The sequence below is a fragment of the Rutilus rutilus genome, assembly GCF_951802725.1.
Source record: "Rutilus rutilus genome assembly, chromosome: 4".
Taxonomy (NCBI): Eukaryota; Metazoa; Chordata; class Actinopteri; order Cypriniformes; family Leuciscidae; genus Rutilus; species Rutilus rutilus.
Window position 1 is genome coordinate 36754833 of NC_140212.1, and position 22611 is coordinate 36777443.

Below are 22611 nucleotides of genomic sequence, written 5' to 3' on the forward strand. Positions count from 1 at the left end.
GATCTGTGCCTTTCCACAATTCTGTCTCTGAGCTCTTCAGGCAGTTCCTTTGACCTCATGATTCTCATTGGCTCTGACATGCACTGTGAGCTGTAAGGTCTTGTATAGACAGGTGTGTGGCTTTCCTAATCAAGTCCAATCAGTATAATCAAACACAGCTGGACTCAAATGAAGGTGTAGAACCATCTCAAGGATGATCAGAAGAAATGGACAGCACCTGAGTTAAATATATGAGTGTAACAGCAAAGGGTCTGAATACTTAGGACCATGTGATATTTCAGTTTTTCTTTTTTAATAAATGTGCAAAAATGTCAACAATTCTGTGTTTTTCTGTCAATATGGGGTGCTGTGTGTACAATAATGAGGAAAAAAAATGAACTTAAATGATTTTAGCAAATGGCTGCAATATAACAAAGAGTGAAAAATTTAAGGGGGTCTGAATACTTTCCGTACCCACTGTATATATTATGCCTTGTTGCTTAATAACAATGAACAATGTCGCAAAACATACCTAAAAATGCAATTTCTTTCACTTTAACTATATAAATAATCAGGATAATAATAAAAGATTATTACATGAATTAAAGTTTGATTGATTACATTAAGAATCGTGAGAACAGCTTCAGATCAGGCATACTACTGGGGTCCTAAGCTGGACTCATCACTTCACCACACCGGACCATAACCCGAACAAAGCACAATGATAGGTATTGCTCTTGCTCTGGTTTATGTGTGCTACATATATTCCGGGCCTGGAGAAGTGCCCAAACAAGGAATGCCGCCCTTATGACGTCATACTGGGCCATACTCGGGGAAAAAAAACTTTCCCAAACCTATACGAATCCTGAGGGAGTTAATTTGGCACAGATGTACTCCTTTATAATCCCAACTCATTTTTTGAAACTTTGTTAAAAAGTTGGATTCTCATGCTAAATATGCATTATGCATAGCATTATACATCCCCTTTAAGTCGGTTTCCAGTATCTTGCTGCACATTGTAACTATACTACTCAGCTTACTCCTATTCTTTACATTAAGATTGCCATACCAACAAATAATGGAAAAACTTAAGACAGATTAAATTAAATGTTCATAAAAGAAACATCCATATTAAAAGTACAAAGTTTCCTCAGAAAATAAAATACACTGAAGACCTTTCCCTCTAATAATGTCAGTGTTTGCCTCAAATTTTGGATTATCATTGAATAAGTCCCTTAATATTTATACTGCTTCAACCTGATGTCCCTTTATGACAGCAGGCAACACAGGTACAGAGTTCTTCTTATGGAAATCACTGGATCTCTTTTGTTTTAGAAGCATTAATGTTTAAAAATTAAGCATCACACCATTGAATAAAACGATCTACTCCTGGACCATGACTCCCATCTGACTCGGTGAGGAGAGACACAATCACAGAGTAATCAAGCGTCTCCAAAGACGCTCCAACAGTCATCAGTATCTAAAGAAAACAAAAGAGGGGACAAAACACAACCCTGTGGGGTACCAGTAGAAGACATCAATGCATTGGAAAACACACCATTTACACATACTCTTTGGCAGGGGCGATTCAAGGATTTTTATTTTAGGGGGGCTCAGCCCCCATTGAGAGTGTGATTCAAAAACAGGTAACACTTTAGTTAAAGGTCCAATTCTCAGTATTAACTAGTTGCTTATTAACATGCATGTTACTGGGATATCGGCTGTTTATTTGTACTTATAAAGGCAGGGTTTTATAATCACAGAGGTCCCAAATGTGAGGTAGTTAGGGGGTTGGGGGGCATGCTATATCTTAAAATTAATAAATATGTTGTTAAACCCAAGAACATTATTTTCCCTGGAGAAGATGACGATGATGAGATGGAAGGAAACATGAAAGAAACAAAGTCAAGAAAAGGGTACGAAGCTTCCGCCTTTTAAAATTATAAAGGACTAAGATGTTGTGTACTTCTAATTCCTAAATGTATTCCTTCCCTAATACTCCAAAGATTGCTAGGGATGCACAGCACTCCTGCATTCAACTCAGGAAAGCAAAACAGCTCCAAGCTCCACCCAAGTGGCCACAACACTTCTGAACTCATACATCCCAACCTGCAAACAATCATTTCAGGGAGGTCATTAACCCCCAGAGGTCTACGGTATCGCCGCCAGTGTAAAAGAAACTCATAAATACTCTGTTGACTTTGATTTTCCATAGGAGTTTCATACATCAATCGATTCTGTTAAATGTGTATTATTTTTGTGTATACTCACAATAAAAACAAAGTGTGGTGCTTTTTGCAAAATAAAGAAAAATAAACACGAAGCTAGGTTCTGCCTTCTCTCTGTCCGTGTAGTCCATTCTGAAACGCGTCCGAAAATGAATCATAACTCAGCGAATACTTCTCACACAGGCATGTGAGTTATGTCTTTATGAAGCTTGAAATCTCTTCTTTTAAATGAAGTAATTTATATAAAACACAAATGTTTTCAACTCATGTAATCCGTTTGAAAGCAAGGAGAGGTACCGTTTTTCCTTCTGCCTCATTGTCTTTATAATCAGCTGCGGCCGCCCCGCCCCCGGCGCGATTCACATGTAAATAGTTTAGGTGATCTAGTATGCATCGCATACGCCCCCCGATCAATGCCATAAAAACACACTTACTTACAGACTTACTGATAGTTCATGGCGTTTTGAGTATGGCACGCTTCTCCGGTAATAAAGACGCCCTTCAGATGATTCTGGACAGCGAGGAAGAATGCACGATACCGGGTTGTTTCCTCAGACGAAGATTGTAACAGACGACGAACGGCAGCATATGGAAGAGCGAATTCCGCCGAGGACACAATTTCGGAGTAAGTTTTACTTAAAAGTCTTTTGTCTTTTATTTTTCGTGTTCGCATTTATGAGGAAAAAAACAATATTACGTGACAGTTCTCCATTATGGACGCGAGCGCTCTAAGCACTAAAATACTTTCAAACATTCACAGAGACCTCAAAACAGAAAGTACAAATCCTTTCTTTAAAACGAATTTCGTTTTGTATCAATTGTATCTTAATTTTAATAATTTTTTCATTAACAAATTTCCTGGATAGGCTAGCAATCACAACATAAGGTCTGAACTGGAGATCATCATGAACCCGTAGCCTACTCGCCTCACATGTCTAAATTTTTTTTAATATATTTACAGAAAGCTGGTTCTAAACAAAACCATCCAAAACAAAAAAAACTATATAGCCTAATAAATGTGCATTTCTCCGGTGCGTTCACTAGCCTACTGCGAAGATCGCGAGTCAGCCTATCATCAACTTCATCTTTGCCAGAAGTTAAATTTAAATCGCATGTGTGAATGAATGATGTTGTTTTAGCAAACTGTATTGCTATACTGAGATGAGTAAAAATCGACTGAAATATGTTTAAATAAAATGTAGGCTATTTGTATAAGCAACGTATTAAACGGCAAATTAACAATATGCACTAATATTTCATGAAAACAACGTTACAGTCAGGCGAAATATGAAAGACAACATTTTGTTTAGTAGATTTGGGTACAGTTTTTACTGTAGAATATACTGCCACATCAAATAACTATTTTTGTCAAAAATAAAGTCATCAACTAAGATGTTAGCTGTTCCAATGTTGGCTATATTCAAAGTAATGAATACATAGATACAATGTAGGCCTATAATCTTTTTTTTTTTACAAAGAAAGAGTACACTTGAAATATTGTTGAAATTGTAATTATTGTTGTTGTAACCTTTTTAACTTTGAAATATGTATGATAAAATGTATACTTTAGTTTTTACAAAGAAAGATTACACTTGAATTGTTGTTGTAATTGTAACCTTTTTAATAAAAAAATATATTTACAAGGTAGATGTAAACAAACTATTAAAAGGTAAATATAAGCCTTTTCTTTAAATAATTTTTATTGTGTTTTATTAGTGACAAATTTGGGGAGAGGATAAATATTCCAAAACTGAAAATACAGTATGAGAATTAACTGCACAATTACTAGATTTTACTAGATAAACATAGACACTATGTTTTCCTTGGATATTATAGGCCAAATTGCAAGCACAATATGTGGAAAAATAAAAAAGAATTGAGATGCTTCCAACTGTTGCTCTTGCATTCTTGTGGCTCAGTGACTCACCTGAATGAATGGCTAATTAAGTATGCATGCCCCATTGTCTCCTAAGGTGTGAACCACTAAATATGCATGATCTGTGACGCCCACTCCGCATATTGCCTTTCCAAACAGAAAGTGCTTTGCAAAATTCAAATCAATGTATTGTGTTATATGAATGATTAGGCAGGGTGATTTTCACATCATTTTGAAGAAAAAACACTAGGCAATGACATTTATTAGACAAAAGTCTTATTGGCACATATTTAGTATGTGTTTTATGGCCTTATTTCAGAAACTTTAGTTTTTAGTTTTTTCAATAACCACGCATAAACATTATTCTCTCAAAAATGCAGACATGTACATTCTTGTTGCTCACATATTATGGTAGCCCTGTTTGTGCTAAATAGTGTGTAATTTTTTTTTGCCATTAATATGTTTATAAGCAACTGAAAAAAGCACTAATGTCAGGGCATGTCAGAACATCTCAAGGACCCCAAAAACACCTCAGACCCCAGAGGGTTAATGTTGATACCGGTATTGTGCCTGTCATGTGTGATTCATTTTCACACTGTTGCTAAAATATGTTACTTTGCACACTCTTCATATCACAGTCCTGCAAAGATGACAGAAAATGTACTCGCCTTTGCTGCGTCAAAACATGAGAGCAGTTTTAGCGTTTTAGACCAAACATACAATAGTGAGTGAGTGCGACCAGGGCGCATCAGTGAATGGTGAGATATTTTGCTAAATAAAGTGATCCTGCCAGAAGAATTGTGCGATACCTTTATTATTTATTTTTCTATCTGTATCATCTCAGTGAGCTTTTGTGAGGTTTTACGCATGCGCAGTAAAGGTGAATTTAGCTTTTTCCGACGTGTCAGTGTGGATGAGAAACTTTGGAAAACGCTTGAAAACGCCAGTTTGGACAGAGCGTTTTTAAAGGAAAACGCTGTATCTGGATTAATGTAGACCTTATGCCCGTTTCACACATACTCCGTTTGCTGTGCGTATGCGTTGCATATTTTTTTCCGCACCCATGTTAAAGGTAGGGTAGGCGGGAATTTTCAAAAAAAAAAATAAAATCCAAATTTGTTTAAACTTTCTTTATATATCAATACATAATTAAAATTTAAGTACTCTGAAAAAGAGAGTATAAAAATGGAGTGTCTGTAGTCCTCCCAGGACTGCAATAAACACAGCTACTTATTCCATTCGCTCCAACCCCCTTTCTTCAGGGCTCCTTCCAAAGCCACGCCCACAAAACACATGAACGCGCGATGCCGACGTCTGCAGCTGGAGGATGCGTCTGCCAGTGCCAAGCGGAGGAGAGGAGCGCAGTGCATGTAGTGACATCATGTCAGAATCACATGTAATAAAATACCTAACTTTATCATTATGAATATAAACAACTTTCATGGCTGTTGTTAGTACTCACTATCAAGCTAGCATATCGATACGGGTAAAGTTTAAAATATATTGAGGTTGATTCGGTAACGAGCTAGTAACATAAGGCAAAGCTAAAAACAGGTTGCATTGATACACGTTTTTACCATTACCTCTGTGATGAAGGTGAATTTCGTGTAAGATTCATAACATATACGGTGAATGCACTGTTGGCTCTGATGAGGACAAACTTTACACTCCGGTGACAAGTAGCCTTCCTTTCTACCTTACTAGTAGACTTTTTATGCAGGTACTTGGGAATTGTGACTGCTCTTTCTCTGCCATTATTGTGATTCTTCCTTGCTATCCGTGCCTCTCTCAGTGCCTCTTCCCCTCTTCAAGTCAAACGGGTGCGCGCGTGCATGCAGGGGTGGTTGCCATGGTAGTGAGGGAGAGTGACAGTCCATTGTGCCGCAAACTCCTGCTTACTCGGTGTAGTGAGCTGAATATTTCCGGGAACGGTGACATGTGATGAGTGCACACAGGGCAGCGCACGCAGTGGGGCTCGGGCACGAGACATGAAGGCATCTGATTGGTTCTTTACATTCGCACCGAGTGGCAGTGATTGGTCAGAGTTTTTACTGTCCTGCAGCTGCTACAGAGGTCTGATTGTTTTCATTCCTTTTTCTGAACACATAATGTATTGACTACTCTCAGGATGGAAGGACCATTTCACCCAGTATAAAAAGAAGTGTTTCTGAACAGGATTACCTACTATAGCTTTAACAGGTTAGAGCTTGTTATAGTAGGTTAGAGCTTTCACACTGCACGCAGATGCAGTCCGGCAATGCGTTCCAGGTGCGGTGCGTATACAGCAGTGCAGAGATCGTTTCTGCACCGAGTCTATTTCTGCTGTGCTGCAAACGCTGAACGACAATTTACCTCAACAAGGTGACATAATGAACAACACTCGTCTCATTCGTGGAGGTGGAAAAACAAGTTCTTTGTGACATGCAATATTTATTGTATTAAAATTTAAATGCAAAAGAAAAGGCTGTTTTTGTCAATTTTAAGTTTTAATTTAAAATGTTTGTGAATTTTAATATAAGTACATGGTTAAATATTTTACCACTTGCTTGAGCAACTTAATATATAAATCTATATAGAAGTAATGCATTGAATAATACGTTGTTTAAATTGTGTTTAAATGTGAATACACCTATTAAAGAGTGTATATGTGTACAAAGAGAATCACAATGCGACAAATCTTTTTTTTTAAATAAAAGCTGCTGATAACTTCTGTATTTGAAATAAAAATAGTGAGTAAATGTGTTTGTGGTACAGCCGTGGATCAGTTACGCACTGCAAACGCAGCATATGTGAAAGCACCTCACCGCATACGCACTGCAACACGCACCACATTCACACAGAGTATGTGTGAAACGGGCATTAGGCTTCAGCTCTGGGCTTCTAGGTGTCGGGGGTTTAATGATGTATCAGTATCAAAAGAGACAATCAACTCTTCAGTCTTTACTCCTTTTGTTTGCCACCGAAGTTAGGTTCTAATCTTCTTGATTGATTTAAGTTGTAACATTCCTAAAGTTTCCCAAACAAACAAAAATAAATAATATTGTATGCAATGCATTATATTTGATAAACTGGTCAAATATGTGTAGCAAAAAGGCATCTACAATAGACAAGGAGGCAGAGAAATTGTATTTCCTTGATATTATACAACACAATGCAGAACAAGGTTCTGATTGATGGAAATAATGTTGCTCATGCGGAGGTGCTGATCCCTGCTCCACCCCACACCTGTGGTGTTTGAAGACCAAAAAAAAGAGTCCAAGAGACCAGAGTCGGTGCACACTGTTCTGATTGGCTGTGGTTTGTGATAATTTTTTTTATCCCATCTCATAGTTGCATCGTGTCTGGTGTGGAGAGACAAAATTCTGGTGTTTGGTGTTTTTAGCCCCCAACGGCGCCTTCCAGGCAGTGAGGGGATGGGTAGGTTTAAGGTTGAGGTTAGGGTTAGCTGCCTGGAAGGAGCCATTGGGGACTAAAAACACCATCGAGCCAAAATTCTTGTCACTGGAATCTTATCACGTCTGGTTAGGATACGGTTTTAGAACATTGACTGTGTAGTCTTTTAGCTGCTTATGTACATACTCCCATGACCAGAGGTGGCCTTCGCAATTTGGAGGCCCATTTCAAAGAAACAGTCAGAGACCTTTAAAAAAAAAAACAGACAAATATTAAAATATTGCATTCAGCGCGTTGGTTATGCGGTGATGCGCTATGAAATTATTGCGTGGCAATTTAATTATAATAGCCTATAAATTTTATAATAAAAATAGCCTAGTCCTTCCCTAATAATAATAATAATAATAATACCAATTTAATTCATAAATTAGAAATGCTAAATAATCTTGATATTGATAGCTGATGCTTGTTTTGATAATATCTCTGGATACATGATATCTATAAAAACTAAGGGAATATTTAATTCCTACAATAGTAATTTCTCAGAAATAACTAAATAATAAGTGGAAAAAGTGTATCATAAATGTATGTTTAAATACAACTTTCAAACACCATATACCCTAGTATATATTTTTAGCTCTGCATTTTTGTATAAAACCAACAGGCTTCACGTTTGCAATAATGATGTTACAAAAAAACATAACTCTATATCTTTTGTTTAAAATATAGGCTAGCAGCTTCTTTTTATTAAACAAACTCAACTTAACAAAATACTGGAGAATCTCTGTGACAGGAACAGAACAACCAACATATGTAATGATGTTGACAGACAATTAACCAGGACTAAACTCAGGCTTAAATACACAGGCAAACAAGAGTAACTTATGAAACACACCTGGACTAAGGATTAACAATCAGTAACCAGGGATACAAACAGGCAGGAAGATTGAACTAATTAACAGGTTAGAAGATTAACCCTCTGGGCCCTGAAGGTGTTCTGACATTTGTGCTTATTTCTGCTACTTGTGACATTTTCATGGCTAAAGTCTGATTACGTTGTATTCAGCACAAACTCTGCTACAATAATATATCAGCAGCATGCATGTAAAAGTTTGTAGTTTTGAGAATGATGTTTATGCATGGTTTTTGAAAAAAAACTAATAATTGTCATTGAAAAAAGGCCATGAAACTCATACTGATTATTTCTTCACAAGACTTTTGTGAAAATTGTATCACGTAGCCTACTGTAGAATATTTGCTTCAAAACTATGTGAAAATCATCCTGCCTACTCATTCAGATAATACAGAAATGCTTTATGCAAGGAGGTGTGATTCATTATGAATATTGATGTGTATAAAAACAAGGACCCTCCCATAATGGCCTATCAGGTGGTACCATGAGGGAACTAGAACAAACTGAGGAGAGATTTAAAAAAGAATGGCTTTTTGATTGTTTGGATTTATTTACAACAACATAAGCCAAAGATACACAACAAATGACAAAAAAGCACATGACTGAACACACTGATCAAAGACAGAGACTTATACAGAGATCAACATCTATTTAGAAAACCAACACTTGAGAGTTTACAGTTCAAGACTCAGAATTACTCAGACTGTTATTAATATGGAGATATATAATCTCAAACATAAAAAAAAAACTACAATAAAAAGAATAATTAAAGCTGCAAGCAGCATTTATCGGGGTTCAAGCAATTAAGGCCTTTAAGGCCTTTAAGCATAAAAGCATCAAAAGTTATTAAGATTTATCTAGCAAGCATGTAACTACTGACATAATAGATGAAAAAGACCATAGGAAATATATGGTTTTAAAGCTTTTTAACAGTTATAGCGCCACCTTTGGTCCGATCTCCATACAATTTGGCATGCTTGTTAATGATGTTATTTCACATATGTTCACCAATTTTTGTGAAGTTCTGAGTTTTTATTTATGATTTATAGTTTTTTTTATTTATTTTGCCGCGCCCATTTTATAAATGACCCTATTACAGCCATCCAAATGCAAAAGTTCAACTTTTTTTTGATAATTATTGATCTAGAGAGTCCAGAGAATTGTCCTAGACTGGTCTGGTTCCGATCGGGCGAAAAACCAGGGACTAGTTCGCAAAAGTAGGTTTTTAACATAATTACGAATATTTAATGAACGGTTTGATTGACAGCAATAGTTCTTGAGGCAAAGTTGTTCAGCATGAGCAGATCTATCAAATGATATGCATTTTGTGACAATAAGTGTAACACCACGTGATTACAGAGCCATTAAACTCGTTAGCGCCAACTAGTGGCCGATTTCTTTCAAAATTCTTACAGACCTCTAGGGGCTTGAGCCGAACATGCCCACTGAGTTTCGTTCTGATTGGCCTCCGTTAACCTTGTCTAATAGGTGCTCAAACTTCATTGGCCGATGGCGGCCATGTTTTTCGAGATACACCAATGTCCTCATAGACATACATGGCACCTTGGACCAAGACACTGCATACCAATTTTCAAGTCAATCGGACAAACGGTCAGGTGGTTATAGCCTGTTTTATGTTTTTTTAATGTTATAGCGCCACCATGTGGCTAATCACCGCGATTTCTTTACTGTGACCTTAGATTGACCTCTTACACATGTGTACCAAGTTTGGTGAAGATAACTCATTTACTTCTGGAGTTATAGCCATTTTAGTAAAACTAGCTCCGCCTCCTTCGAACGTTTTGGCGCCCCTTAGCGACCGTGAATCAAAATTTAAACTTTTTTTTAATAATTATTGATATTCAGACTCCAGAGAACATTTCTGCACTTGTTTGGTTCCGATCGGACAAAAAACCTAGGACTAGTTCGCAAAAGTAGGTTTTGGACAAAATCCAAAATGGCGGAAAATTTGCATACCGGAAAGGAAATCCTTGAGGCCTTTTTTGTTCGGCTTGAGCCAAGGATTCCAATGATATAAGACACTTGAGTCTGTGACAAAGGGTTGGTGAGATTTAAGCAAAAATATGCCATTTTTTTGGTTTTTGCACTGTAGCGCCACCTATTGGCCAATCTGGCTCATATTTTGATAACCTCTCCTCGATTTTTGTACTACCATATGGCAAAGTTTCAAGTCTCTAGCACTTACGGTTTGGGCTGCACGATGCGTTTTACGGCAGAAGAAAAATAATAATAATTAAAGCTGCAAGCAGCATTTATCGGGGTTCAAGCATTTAAGGCCTTTAAGCACATAAGCATTTAAGACATTAAGATTTATTTAGAAAGCTTTTAACCACTGAAATAATAGATGGAAAAGTCCATTTACAGCCAATACAGGCAAGCTTTTTAACAGTTATAGCGCCACCTATCGTCCGATCTTCATGAAATTTTACATGCTTGTTTAGAATGTTATGGCACATATGCTCACCAATTTTCGTGAAGTTCTGAGTTTTCGTTTAGGATTTATAAGCTTTTGAGTGCATTTTGCCACGCCCATTTTCTTTATGACCCAATATACCCATGCGAAAAATGCTAAAGTTCAACTTTTTTTTGATAATTATTTATCTAGAGAGTCCATAGAATTGTCCTAGACTTGTTTGGTTCCGATCGGGCGAAAAACCTAGGACTAGTTCGCAAAAGTAGGTTTTTAACATAATTATAAATATTTAATGAACGGTTTGATTGACAGCAATAGTTCTTGAGGCAAAGTTGTTCAGCATGAGCAGATCTATCAAATGATATGCATTTTGTGACAATAAGTGTAACACCACGTGATTACAGAGCCATTAAACTCGTTAGCGCCAACTAGTGGCCGATTTCTTTAAAAATTCTTACAGACCTCTAGGGGCTTGAGCCGAACATGCCCACTGAGTTTCGTTCTGATTGGCCTCCGTTAACCTTGTCTAATAGGTGCTCAAACTTCATTGGCCGATGGCGGCCATGTTTTTCGAGATACACCAATGTCCTCATAGACATACATGGCACCTTGGACCAAGACACTGCATACCAATTTTCAAGTCAATCGGACAAACGGTCAGGTGGTTATAGCCTGTTTTATGTTTTTTTAATGTTATAGCGCCACCATGTGGCTAATCACCGCGATTTCTTTACTGTGACCTTAGATTGACCTCTTACACATGTGTACCAAGTTTGGTGAAGATAACTCATTTACTTCTGGAGTTATAGCCATTTTAGTAAAACTAGCTCCGCCTCCTTCGAACGTTTTGGCGCCCCTTAGCGACCGTGAATCGAAATTTAAACTTTTTTTTAATAATTATTTATATTCAGACTCCAGAGAACATTTCTGCACTGGTTTAGTTCCGATCGGACAAAAAACCTAGGACTAGTTCGCAAAAGTAGGTTTTGGACAAAATCCAAAATGGCGGAAAATTTGCATACCGGAAAGGAAATCTTTGAGGCCTTTTTTGTTCGGCTTGAGCCAAGGATTCCAATGATATAAGACACTTGAGTCTGTGACAAAGGGTTGGTGAGATTTAAGCAAAAATATGCCATTTTTTTGGTTTTTGCACTGTAGCGCCACCTATAGGCCAATCTGGCTCATATTCTCTGAACCTCTCCTCGATTTTTGTACTACCATCTGGCAAAGTTTCAAGTCTCTAGCACTTACGGTTTGGGCTGTACGATGCGTTTTAGGGGAAAATAATAATAATAATTAAAGCTGCAAGCAGCATTTATCGGGGTTCAAGCAGTTAAGGCCTTTAAGCACAAAAGCATCAAAAGTTATTAAGTTTTATTTAGCAAGCATGTAACCACTGAAATAATAGATGGAAAATACCATTTACAGCCAATACATACAATGTACCATAGGAAATCTATGGTTTTAAAGCTTTTTAACAGTTATAGCGCCACCTATGGACCGATCTCCATGAAATTTTGCATGCTTGTTAAGGATGTTATGTCACATATTCTCACCAATTTTTGTGAAGTTCTGAGTTTTCATTTAGGATTTATAGGCTTTTGAGTGTATTTTGCCACGCCCATTTTATAAATGACCCTATTACAGCCATCCAAATGCAAAAGTTAAACTTTTTTTTGATAATTGTTGATCTAGAGAGTCCAGAGAATTGTCCTAGACTGGTCTGGTTCCGATCGGGCAAAAAACCTAGGACTAGTTCGCAAAAGTAGGTTTTAGACATATTCGTGAATATTTAATGAACGGTTTGATTGACAGCAATGGTTCTTGAGGCAAAGTTGTTCAGCATGAGCAGATCTATCAAATGATATGCATTTTGTGACAATAAGTGTAACACCACGTGATTACAGAGCCATAAAACTCGTTAGCGCCAACTAGTGTCCGATTTCTTTCAAAATTCTTACAGACCTATTGGGCCATGAGTCGAACATGCCCATCGAGTTTCGTTCCGATCGGCCTCCGTTAACCTTGTCTAATAGTTGCTCAAACTTCATTGGCCAATGGCGGCCATGTTTTTTGAGTTACGCCAATGTCCTTTTAGACATACATGGCCCCTTGGGCCAAGACACTGCGTACCAAATTTCAAGTCAATCGGACTAACGGTCAGGCGTCTATAAGTTTTTTTTGTTTTATAGCGCCACCATGTGGCCAATCGACGCAATTTTTTTACTGTGACCTCAGATTGACCTCCTACACATGTGTACCAAGTTTGGTGAAGTTTACTGAATTACTTCTTGAGTTATAGCCATTTTAGTAAAATAAGCTCCTCCCACAACGTTAATTTTGCACCCCCTAGCGACCGTGAATCGAAATTTCAACATTTTTTCGATAATTATTGATCTTCAGACACCAGAGAACAATTCTGCACTGGTTTGGTTCCGATCGGGCGAAAAACCAGGGACTAGTTCGTAAAAGTAGGTTTTCAACATAATTCAAAATGGCGGAAAATCTATCATGGCGGAAATAAAATCGGAGATATACGTTTTGTTCATCAGGCGTCCAGCTTTCCAATGATATAAGACACTTGAGTCTATGACTTACGGTCTAGGAGTTATGAGCAGTTTCGCGCTTTTGGTTGCTATAGCGCCACCTATGGGCCAATCGGGCTCATAATTTGATAACCTCTCCTCGATTTTTGTACTACCATCTGGCAAAGTTTCAAAGCTCCAGCTCTTACGGTTTGGGCTGCACGATGCGTTTTAGCGGAGAAGAAAAATAATAATAATTAAAGCTGCAAGCAGCATTTATCGGGGTTCAAGCAGTTAAGGCCTTTAAGGCATTTAAGCACAAAAGCATCAAAAGTTATTAAGATTTATTTAGCAAGCATGTAACCACTGACATAATAGATGGAAAAGACCATTTACAGCCAATACAGGCAATTTGCCATGGGATATATATGGTTTTAAAGCTTTTTAACAGTTATAGCGCCACCTATGGTCCGATCTCCATAAAATTGTTTACTGTGACCTCAAATTGAACCCATACACATGTGTACTGAGTTTGGTGAAGATATCTCATTTACTTCTTGAGTTATAGCCATTTGAGTAAAATAGGCTCCTCCCACAACGATTTGCCACATTCTAGAATTATTTAATATGATTCTAGCATGATTTACTATCATATACCATGTTCCAGAATGATTTATTAGGATTCTAGCATGATTTACCTTGATACACCTCATTTCAGTATTATTTACTATGATTTACAATGTTTCTAGCATGATTAACCACATTACTAGCAATTATGTGAAGTGTCAGTGCAAATGAGGTGATGAACACTGACAAAATATTATTGTGTTATAATAGTTACGTGATTTTTAGTGTGTGTCCAAGTATGAATGCAAAAGCACATGTAAAATATTTCATTATTAAGTAGAATGGCCAGCAGAGGGCACTAGAAGACCACTTATTGGCTCACTTTCACTTTAAACCAGTTTTCTGCACTAAAGCAAACCAGTTTTTCCATGTTAACTCAATGCATGCTTACACACACACACACACACACACACACACACACACACACACACACACACACATACACACACAGCATAGTTAACCATGATTTACCATGATATACCATGTTCTAGTATTATTTACCAGGAGATAAATGACAATCTAGTATTATTTACTTTGATTTACCATGTTTGTAGCCTGATTTATCACATTACTAGCAATTATTTGAAGTGTCAGTGCAAATAAAGTGATTAACACTGACAAAATATGATTGTGTTATAATAGTTATTGCTATATAAGTGATTTTTTTAGTGTGTATTCAAGTATGAATGCAAGCACATGTTGAAATATTTCATTAATAAGTAGAATGGCCAGCAGAGGGCAGTAGAAGACCACTTATTGGCTCACTTTCACTTTAAACCTCATGATTTTGACCAGTTTTCTGCACTAAAGCAAACCAGTGTTTCCATGTTAACTCAATAATGCATACTTGGTACATATGCTACACACAATAATGCTACACACACACACACACACACACACACACACACACACACACACACACACACACACAAATGTTTCAGTGATATTGGTGTCACATTCACCTTCATCACATTCACCTTCTGTCTTCATCACATTCACCATCTGTCGTCATCACCTGCACCTGCTCCTCATCACCCTCCTCATCATCACCTGCTCCTCATCATCATAACCGTCACCTGTTGTCCTTGTCTTGATCTGTGTATTTAAGTTCCCCTCTCATCCATTATCATTGTCGGTTATTGTTTGTGCACTAGCACTCTGTTATGTTTGTTTTCATGTTGGAAAATAAAACCTTTGTTATATTTGTACCACGCACACACACACACACACACACACACACACACACACACACACACACACACACACACACACACACACACACACACCATCATTTATCATGATTTACCATGGCTGATACCAATACCAATATGAGAAAATGATTATTTTAAACAGCATGGGGCAGTAAAATACCACTTATTGGCTTAACATGCCATTAATTCATATCATTTTCACCTTTTTAACTGTTATAGAGGCAAATTTTGTCCGATCTGTCTGAAAATTTTCATGCTTGTTCAGGGTGATATTTCACACGTTCTGACTTGTTTTTAAGAAGGTCTGAGCATTGATTAAAGAGATATAGGCTTTCGGGGACACTTGGTAAAGGCCAGATTTTGAAGTGAACCTATTATAGCTATCCAAATGAAGTAGTTCAACTTTTTCTGACAATTATTGATCTAGTGAGTCCAGAGAATTGTATTGCACTAGTTTTGAACATTATGATATGAAAATTATATGATCAGAGATGGAAAAGACCATTTACAGCCAATACAGGCAGTTTACCATAGGAAATATATGATTTTAAAGCTTTTTAACAGTTATAGCGCCACCTATCGTCCGATCTCCATAGAATTTTTCATGCTTGTTAATGATGTTATGTCACATATGCTGACCAATTTTTGTTAAGTTCTGAGTTTTTATTTAGGATTTATAGGCTTTTTAATGTATTTAGACACGCCCATTTTATAAATTACCCTATTACAGCCATCCAAATGCAAAAGTTCAACTTTTTTTTGATAATTATTGATCTAGAGAGTCCAGAGAATTGTCCTAGACTGGTCTGGTTCCGATCGGGCAAAAAACCTAGGACTAGTTCGCAAAAGTAGGTTTTTAACATATTAATGAATAATTAATGAACAGTTTGATTGACAGCAATGGTTCTTGAGGCAAAGTTGTTCAGGATGAGGAGATCTATCAAATGATATGCATATTGTGTGGATATTTGTAACACCACGTGATTACAGAGCCGTAAAACTCGTTAGCGCCAACTAGTGGCCGATTTCTTTCAAAATTCTTACAGACCTTTAGGGCCATGAGCCGAACATGCCCATCGAGTTTCGTTCCGATCGGCCTCCGTTAACCTTGTCTAATAGGTGCTCAAACTTCGTTGGCCGATGGCGGCCATGTTTTTTGAGATACGCCAATGTCCTCATACACATACATGGCACCTTGGACCAAGACACTGCATACCAATTTTCAAGTCAATCGGACTAACGGTCAGGTGGTTATAGCCTGTTTTATGTTTTTTTCATTTTATAGCGCCACCATGAGGCCAATCGTCGCGATTTTTTTACTGTGACCTCAACTTGAGCTCATACATATGTGTACCGAGTTTGGTGAAAATATCTCATTTCGTTCACGAGTTATAGCCATTTTCGTATAATTAGCTCCGCCTCCTGCGAACGTTTTGATACCCCTTAGCAACCGTGGATCGAAATTTTACATTTTTTTCGATAATTATTGATCTTCAGACTCCTGTGAATATTTCTGCACTGGTTTGGTTCCGATCGGGCGAAAAACCAGGGACTAGTTCGCAAAAGTAGGTTTTGGACTAAATCCAAAATGGAGGAAAAATTTGCATACCGGAAATGAAATCCTTGAGGCCTTTTTTGTTCGGCTTGACCCAAGGATTCCAAAGATATAAGACACTTGAGTCTGTGACAAAGGGTTGATGAGATTTAAGCAAAAATATGCAATTTTTTTGTTTTTTGCACTATAGCGCCACCTATTGGCCAATCTAGCTCATATTCTCTGAACCTCTCCTCGATTTTTGTACTACCTTCTGGCCAAGTTTCAAGTCTCTAGCACTTACGGTTTAGGCTGCACGATGCGTTTTACGGCAGAATAATAATAATAATAATAAAAATCAGCACAATTACAATAGGGTTTCAGCATTTCATGCTTGAACCCCTAATAATAAAAATCAGTACAATTACAATAGGGTTTCAGCACTTCGTGCTTGAACCCCTAATTAAAGCTGCAAGCAGCATTTAGCGGGGTTCAAGCATTTAGGGTCTTTAAGCACATAAGGCAGTTTAGTGAGTTGTCTGAGTTTTTGTTTAGGATTTACAGGCTTTTGAGTGTTTTTTGCCATACCCATTTTCTAAATGATCCTGTTATGGCTACCCAATGGGTAAAGTTAAAGTTTTTTATATAATTAATAATCTAGAGCTTCCAGAGAATTGTACTGCACTGGTATATTTCCGATCGGGCGAAAAACCTAGGACTAGTTCGCAAAAGTAGGTTTTTAACATAATCGCAAGTATTTAATGAACAAATTGATTGACAGCAGTAGTTCTTGAGGCAAAGTTGTTCAGTATGAGGAGATCTATCAAATGATATGCATCACGTGATTACATAGCCGTAAAACCTGTTAGCGTCAACTAGTGGCTGATTTTTCAAAATTCTTACAGACCTCTTTGGCCACGAGTCGAACATGCCCACCGAGTTTCGTTCTGATCGGCCTCCGTTAAGAGCAAACTAACAGCTTTGAATTAAAATGGTGAGGTATCCTGTTGTAAACATCAACCATGCCTGTTGACAGTTCTCTTTTGTGGGAAGGGAATGAAAAGTTCTCAAATCCGCAGCACAGCCTCAGACATAACATTTATATCCATGATCTGCCATTTTCACTATTGTCCTTGCTTGCTTCTTCACAATACCTGCAGATCTTCTGATGATTCGGCTGTGCAGGTCCACATTAACACTGCCTGGCCTAGAACATGGACTGGAAAATGCAAATTTGGGGGGTATAAATATTAATGATCCTGACTCCAACGTCACAGTCGGTGTTATGGTGGGATTCACTAATTTTTCAGCGGTCTTTTGCAAACAGGAGATTTACACATGAAGGAGGAAACAATGGTGTTTGAGGCTCACGGTATGTCAGTTCCATGTCCAGAACTCTTATCATTCAACTATGCCAAGATAAATACAGTTTTCAATTGTATGGCACCTTTAAAATAGATGATTAGTAATATAATGCTTACTTGGAGTCTGAAATGGCTTTAACAAAAGAAGAAAAATATTCTTAGATTTCTGTTCATTCTAATCATGTACAAATAAAGTAGCACAGTAAGATTACATTTATTTGAATGCATTAGTGAGTGTGTGATTGTGCTGTGTGTGCAGCGTGTCAATACTAAAAGTGAAGGTGTAGTTGATATCTTTGGTGATAATATCTGTAGTAATCATAAAAAAAAACACTTAAGAAATAAAGAATTAAAATTACAAATAATATTCTATTAAGATATGAGTTACAATAACATGATTTGCAATAGTAATAATATCAATAATATATGCACAATACACACAGATTAGACTATCAGGTCTGTGTTTTACAAAAACATTAGTATTGCAGCCAATGTGAGTCTGTGGGATTTATAAACAGACAAAATATGATTTGAAATGTTATTTTAATGATTTTATTAAGTTTAAACAATATTTCAAATGGAAAAAAAAATGAAAAATAATATTTTAGTGAGCAGAATGAACCAATGAGTGTTCTTCTTCTGGTGGTTAAAATGTAAATGAAAACAATAATACTTAAACAATAATACTTAATACACTAACCATGCTTGAACACACACATGCACACACATTTTGTTGTAGATGGAGATATTTAAAATAAAAGATAGGTAACAAAATGATAATTGCAAATCTCCTCTGTATAACACCATTTTCAGATTTCAAATTAATCACTGAGAGGCAGAATTGTTCAAACTGAGAGCTCAGTAAAAATGAAGTGATAAACTTTGACAAAACATGACTGTGTTATAATAGGTGATTTTCATGCAAGTAATTTGATATAGTCCAAAAACTAATGCAAAATCACAGATGAAAATATTTTATTAAGTAGAATGTCCTGCAGAGGGCAGTAGAAGACCACTAATTGACTCACTTTCATTTGAAAGACTTTTTTATCCACCAGTAAAACAAAGCAGTTTCTTCATGTTCTTTCCATTAAGCATGCTTACACAGACAGACACACACACAAACACATCTACACACACACAAAGACAAATATGTTTTCAATGTTTTTAGGATGTGATATTGTGAAAATATCTTCATCTCCTCATCTTGAACAACTTTGCCTCAAGAATCACTAATGTCAATCAAACCGTTCATAATCATAATAAAAAAATAAAATATATACAAATATCATAATAAAAAAAAACATCATAATAAAAAAGATTGCTTCTTAAAGCATTTGTTTATTTCCCAATACTGAAGCGAATTAAAAGATCATGCGTAATCCTGCTGCTCCCTCTAGTGGACAACAGTGGTATTATAGCTTACATTTTACAGTTGAAGTGTTTGAATGAATGGGAATTTGTTTTTTTACTTATATCTCAGGAACCAAATGGCGAAAAATTCTGAAACTCAGAGCATAGATAGTGCTTGAGGAGCCCTGTTGAATGAGACCATCAAGGTGTTTTTGGGCGATTGGGGCTGGGAGTTATGACTGTTATAAGGCACATCTGTTCGGGCTATTATCTCTGGAATGCCCAGGGCAGATAACACCACATTTGAATCGAAGCTAGCCAAGGACGTGCCCTTTCCAACGAGCTCTTACACAATGTTCGGGGTGGTCTGGGTCGGGAGTAATGGGCGTTCAAAATCGGGGGTCCCGCGGGCTGGCGATGCGCGGGGGGCGCGCTCCCGAGGCCCGCGACGACCCGTTTCGATCAAGAGCCCGGAGAGGTCCTCACCATCAAAATTTGAGCGCGCAACGACTTTCCGTTTTCGAGTTATGAATGAATTTGTATTCGGGGGCGTGGCTTAAATGCCGTTATACTTTCGTTTCATTTCATTCACTTACTTTCGTCCATTTCCATATCTCAGTGTAACACAATTGTCAATAGTAATACTCAATAGATGAGTTTTGACAAAATGTGATTGTAAATGTTAAAATAATGATTTTATAAAGTCTAAATATGAATTGTATAACAATATTAGGGAGTAGTATGATGAAATGACAGCAGGGGGCAGTAAAATACCACTTATTGGCTTAATATGTCTTTATATTCATATAAAATCACCTTTTGAAGAAGTTAAACTTTTTTTCTGATAATTATTGATCTAGAGAGTTCAGAGAATTGTGCTGCACTGGTTTTGAACATTATGATATGAACATTATACGATAATAGATAGAAGACACCATTTACAGCAAATACAGGCAATTTACCATAGGAAATATATGGTTTTAAAGCGTTTTAACAGTTATAGCGCCAACTATGGTCCGATCTCCATAAAATTTTCCATGCTTCTTTAGCAGGTTATGACACATATGCTCATCAATTTTTGTGAAGTTCTGAGTTTTCGTTTAGGATTTATAGTTATAACTATATAGTTATAGTTTAGCAGTTTTCTGCACTAAAGCAAACCAGTTTTTCCATGTTAACTCAATCATGCATGCTTACACACACACACACACACACACACACACACACACACACACGAAGACAAATGTTGTTGTTGTTTTTTCAATGCTATTGGGATATGTCATTATGAAAATATATTTGAATGGTCTATAAACATTTCACAAAGTCTTTGTTAGCTATTAATCAGAAGATTCAGAATTTATTCAGAAACCTAAGACTACACAAACACATTATGTTTTAGATACAGACATTTGAAATATATGATGTGATAAAACTGTCAATACTAATACTTTAACGGACGGATTTTGACTAAATGTAATTGTAAATGTTAAAATAGTGATTTTATAAATTTTAAACAGCAGGGGGCAGTAAAATACAACTTATTGGCTTAATATGCCATTATATTCATATCATTTTCACCTTTTTAACTGTTATAGAGGCAAATTTTGTCCGATCGGTCTGAAAATTTTCATGCATGTTCAGAGTGATATTTCACTGGCTTTTTAAGAAGGTCTGAGTCATTCATTAAAGAGATATAGGCTTTCGGGGACACTTGGTAAAGGCTACATTTTGAAGTGAACCTATTATATCTATCCAAATGAAGTAGTTCAACTTTTTCTGACAATTATTGACCTAGTGAGTCCAGAGAATTGTATTGCACTAGTTTTGAACATTATGATATGAGAACTATATGATCAGAGATGGAAAAGACCATTTACCACCAATACAGACAGTTTACCATAGGAAATATATGGTTTTAAAGCTTTTTAACAGTTATAGTGCCACCTTTGGTCCAATCTCCATAAAATGTTGCATGCTTGTTAATGATGTCATGTCACATATGCTCACCAACTTTTGTGAAGTTTTGAGTTTTCATTTAGGATTTATAGGCTTTTTAGTGTATTTTGCCACGCCCATTTTATAAATGACCCTTTTACAGCCATACAAATGCAAAAGTTCAACTTTTTTTTGATAATTATTGATCTAGAGAGTCCAGAGAATTGTCCTAGACTGGTCTGGTTCCGATCGGGCGAAAAACCAGGGACTAGTTCGCAAAAGTAGGTTTTTAACATATTCATGAATATTTAATGAACGGTTTGATTGACAGCAATGGTTCTAGAGGCAAAGTTGTTCAGGATGAGCAGATCTATCAAATGATATGCATTTTGTGACGATAAGTGTAACACCACGTGATTACAGAGCCATAAAACTCGTTAGCGCCAACTAGTGGCCGATTTCATTCAAAATTCTTACAGACCTTTAGGGCCATGAGTCGAACATGCCCATCGAGTTTCGTTCCGATCGGCCTCCGTTAACCTTGTCTAATAGGTGCTCAAACTTCATTGGCTGATGGCGGCCATGTTTTTTGAGATACACTAATGTCCTCATAGATATACATGGCACCTTGGACCAAGACACTGCATACCAATTTTCAAGTCAATCGGACTAACGGTCAGGTGGTTATAGCCCATTTTATGTTTTTTTCATGTTATAGCGCCACCATGTGGCCAATCGCCGCGATTTTTTTACTGTGACCTCAGATTGACCTCTTACACATGTGTACCGAGTTTGGTGAAGATACCTCATTTACTTCTGGAGTTATAGCCATTTTAGTAAAATAGGCTCCGCCTTCTTCAAACGTTTTGGCGCCCCTTAGCGACCGTGAATCGAAATTTCAACTTTTTTTCGATAATTATTGATATTCAGACTACTGTGAACATTTCTGCACTGGTTTGGTTCCGATCGGGCGAAAAACCAGGGACTAGTTCGCAAAAGTAGGTTTTGGACAAAATCCAAAATGGCGGAAAAATTTGCATACCGGAAATAAAATACCTCCTATATTTCTTGTTCGGCTTGAGCCAAGGATTCCAATGATGTATGACACTTGAAGCTGAGACAAATGGTTATTGAGATATGAGCAAAATAGTGATTTTTTTTTGTTTTTTGCGCTATAGCGCCACCTATTGGCCAATCGGGCTCATACTTTGATAACCTCTCCTCGATTTTTGTACTACC

The 22611-nt window shown here is 37.0% G+C and overlaps 1 protein-coding gene across 1 annotated transcript in view; it reads right to left on the bottom strand.

Annotated features, from left to right (window-relative positions):
* Nucleotides 1–1333: 1333 nt before the first annotated feature.
* The window catches only part of LOC311289070 (uncharacterized protein), a gene marked incomplete at its 3' end in the record, with an annotated part of 44144 nt that continues 22866 nt past the window's right edge, over nt 1334–22611 (bottom strand). The window contains exon 5 of the mRNA XM_084406829.1: nt 1334–1459. Coding sequence (XP_084262955.1) covers nt 1334–1459 — 126 coding nt within the window. The remainder of the gene's footprint in view (nt 1460–22611) is intronic.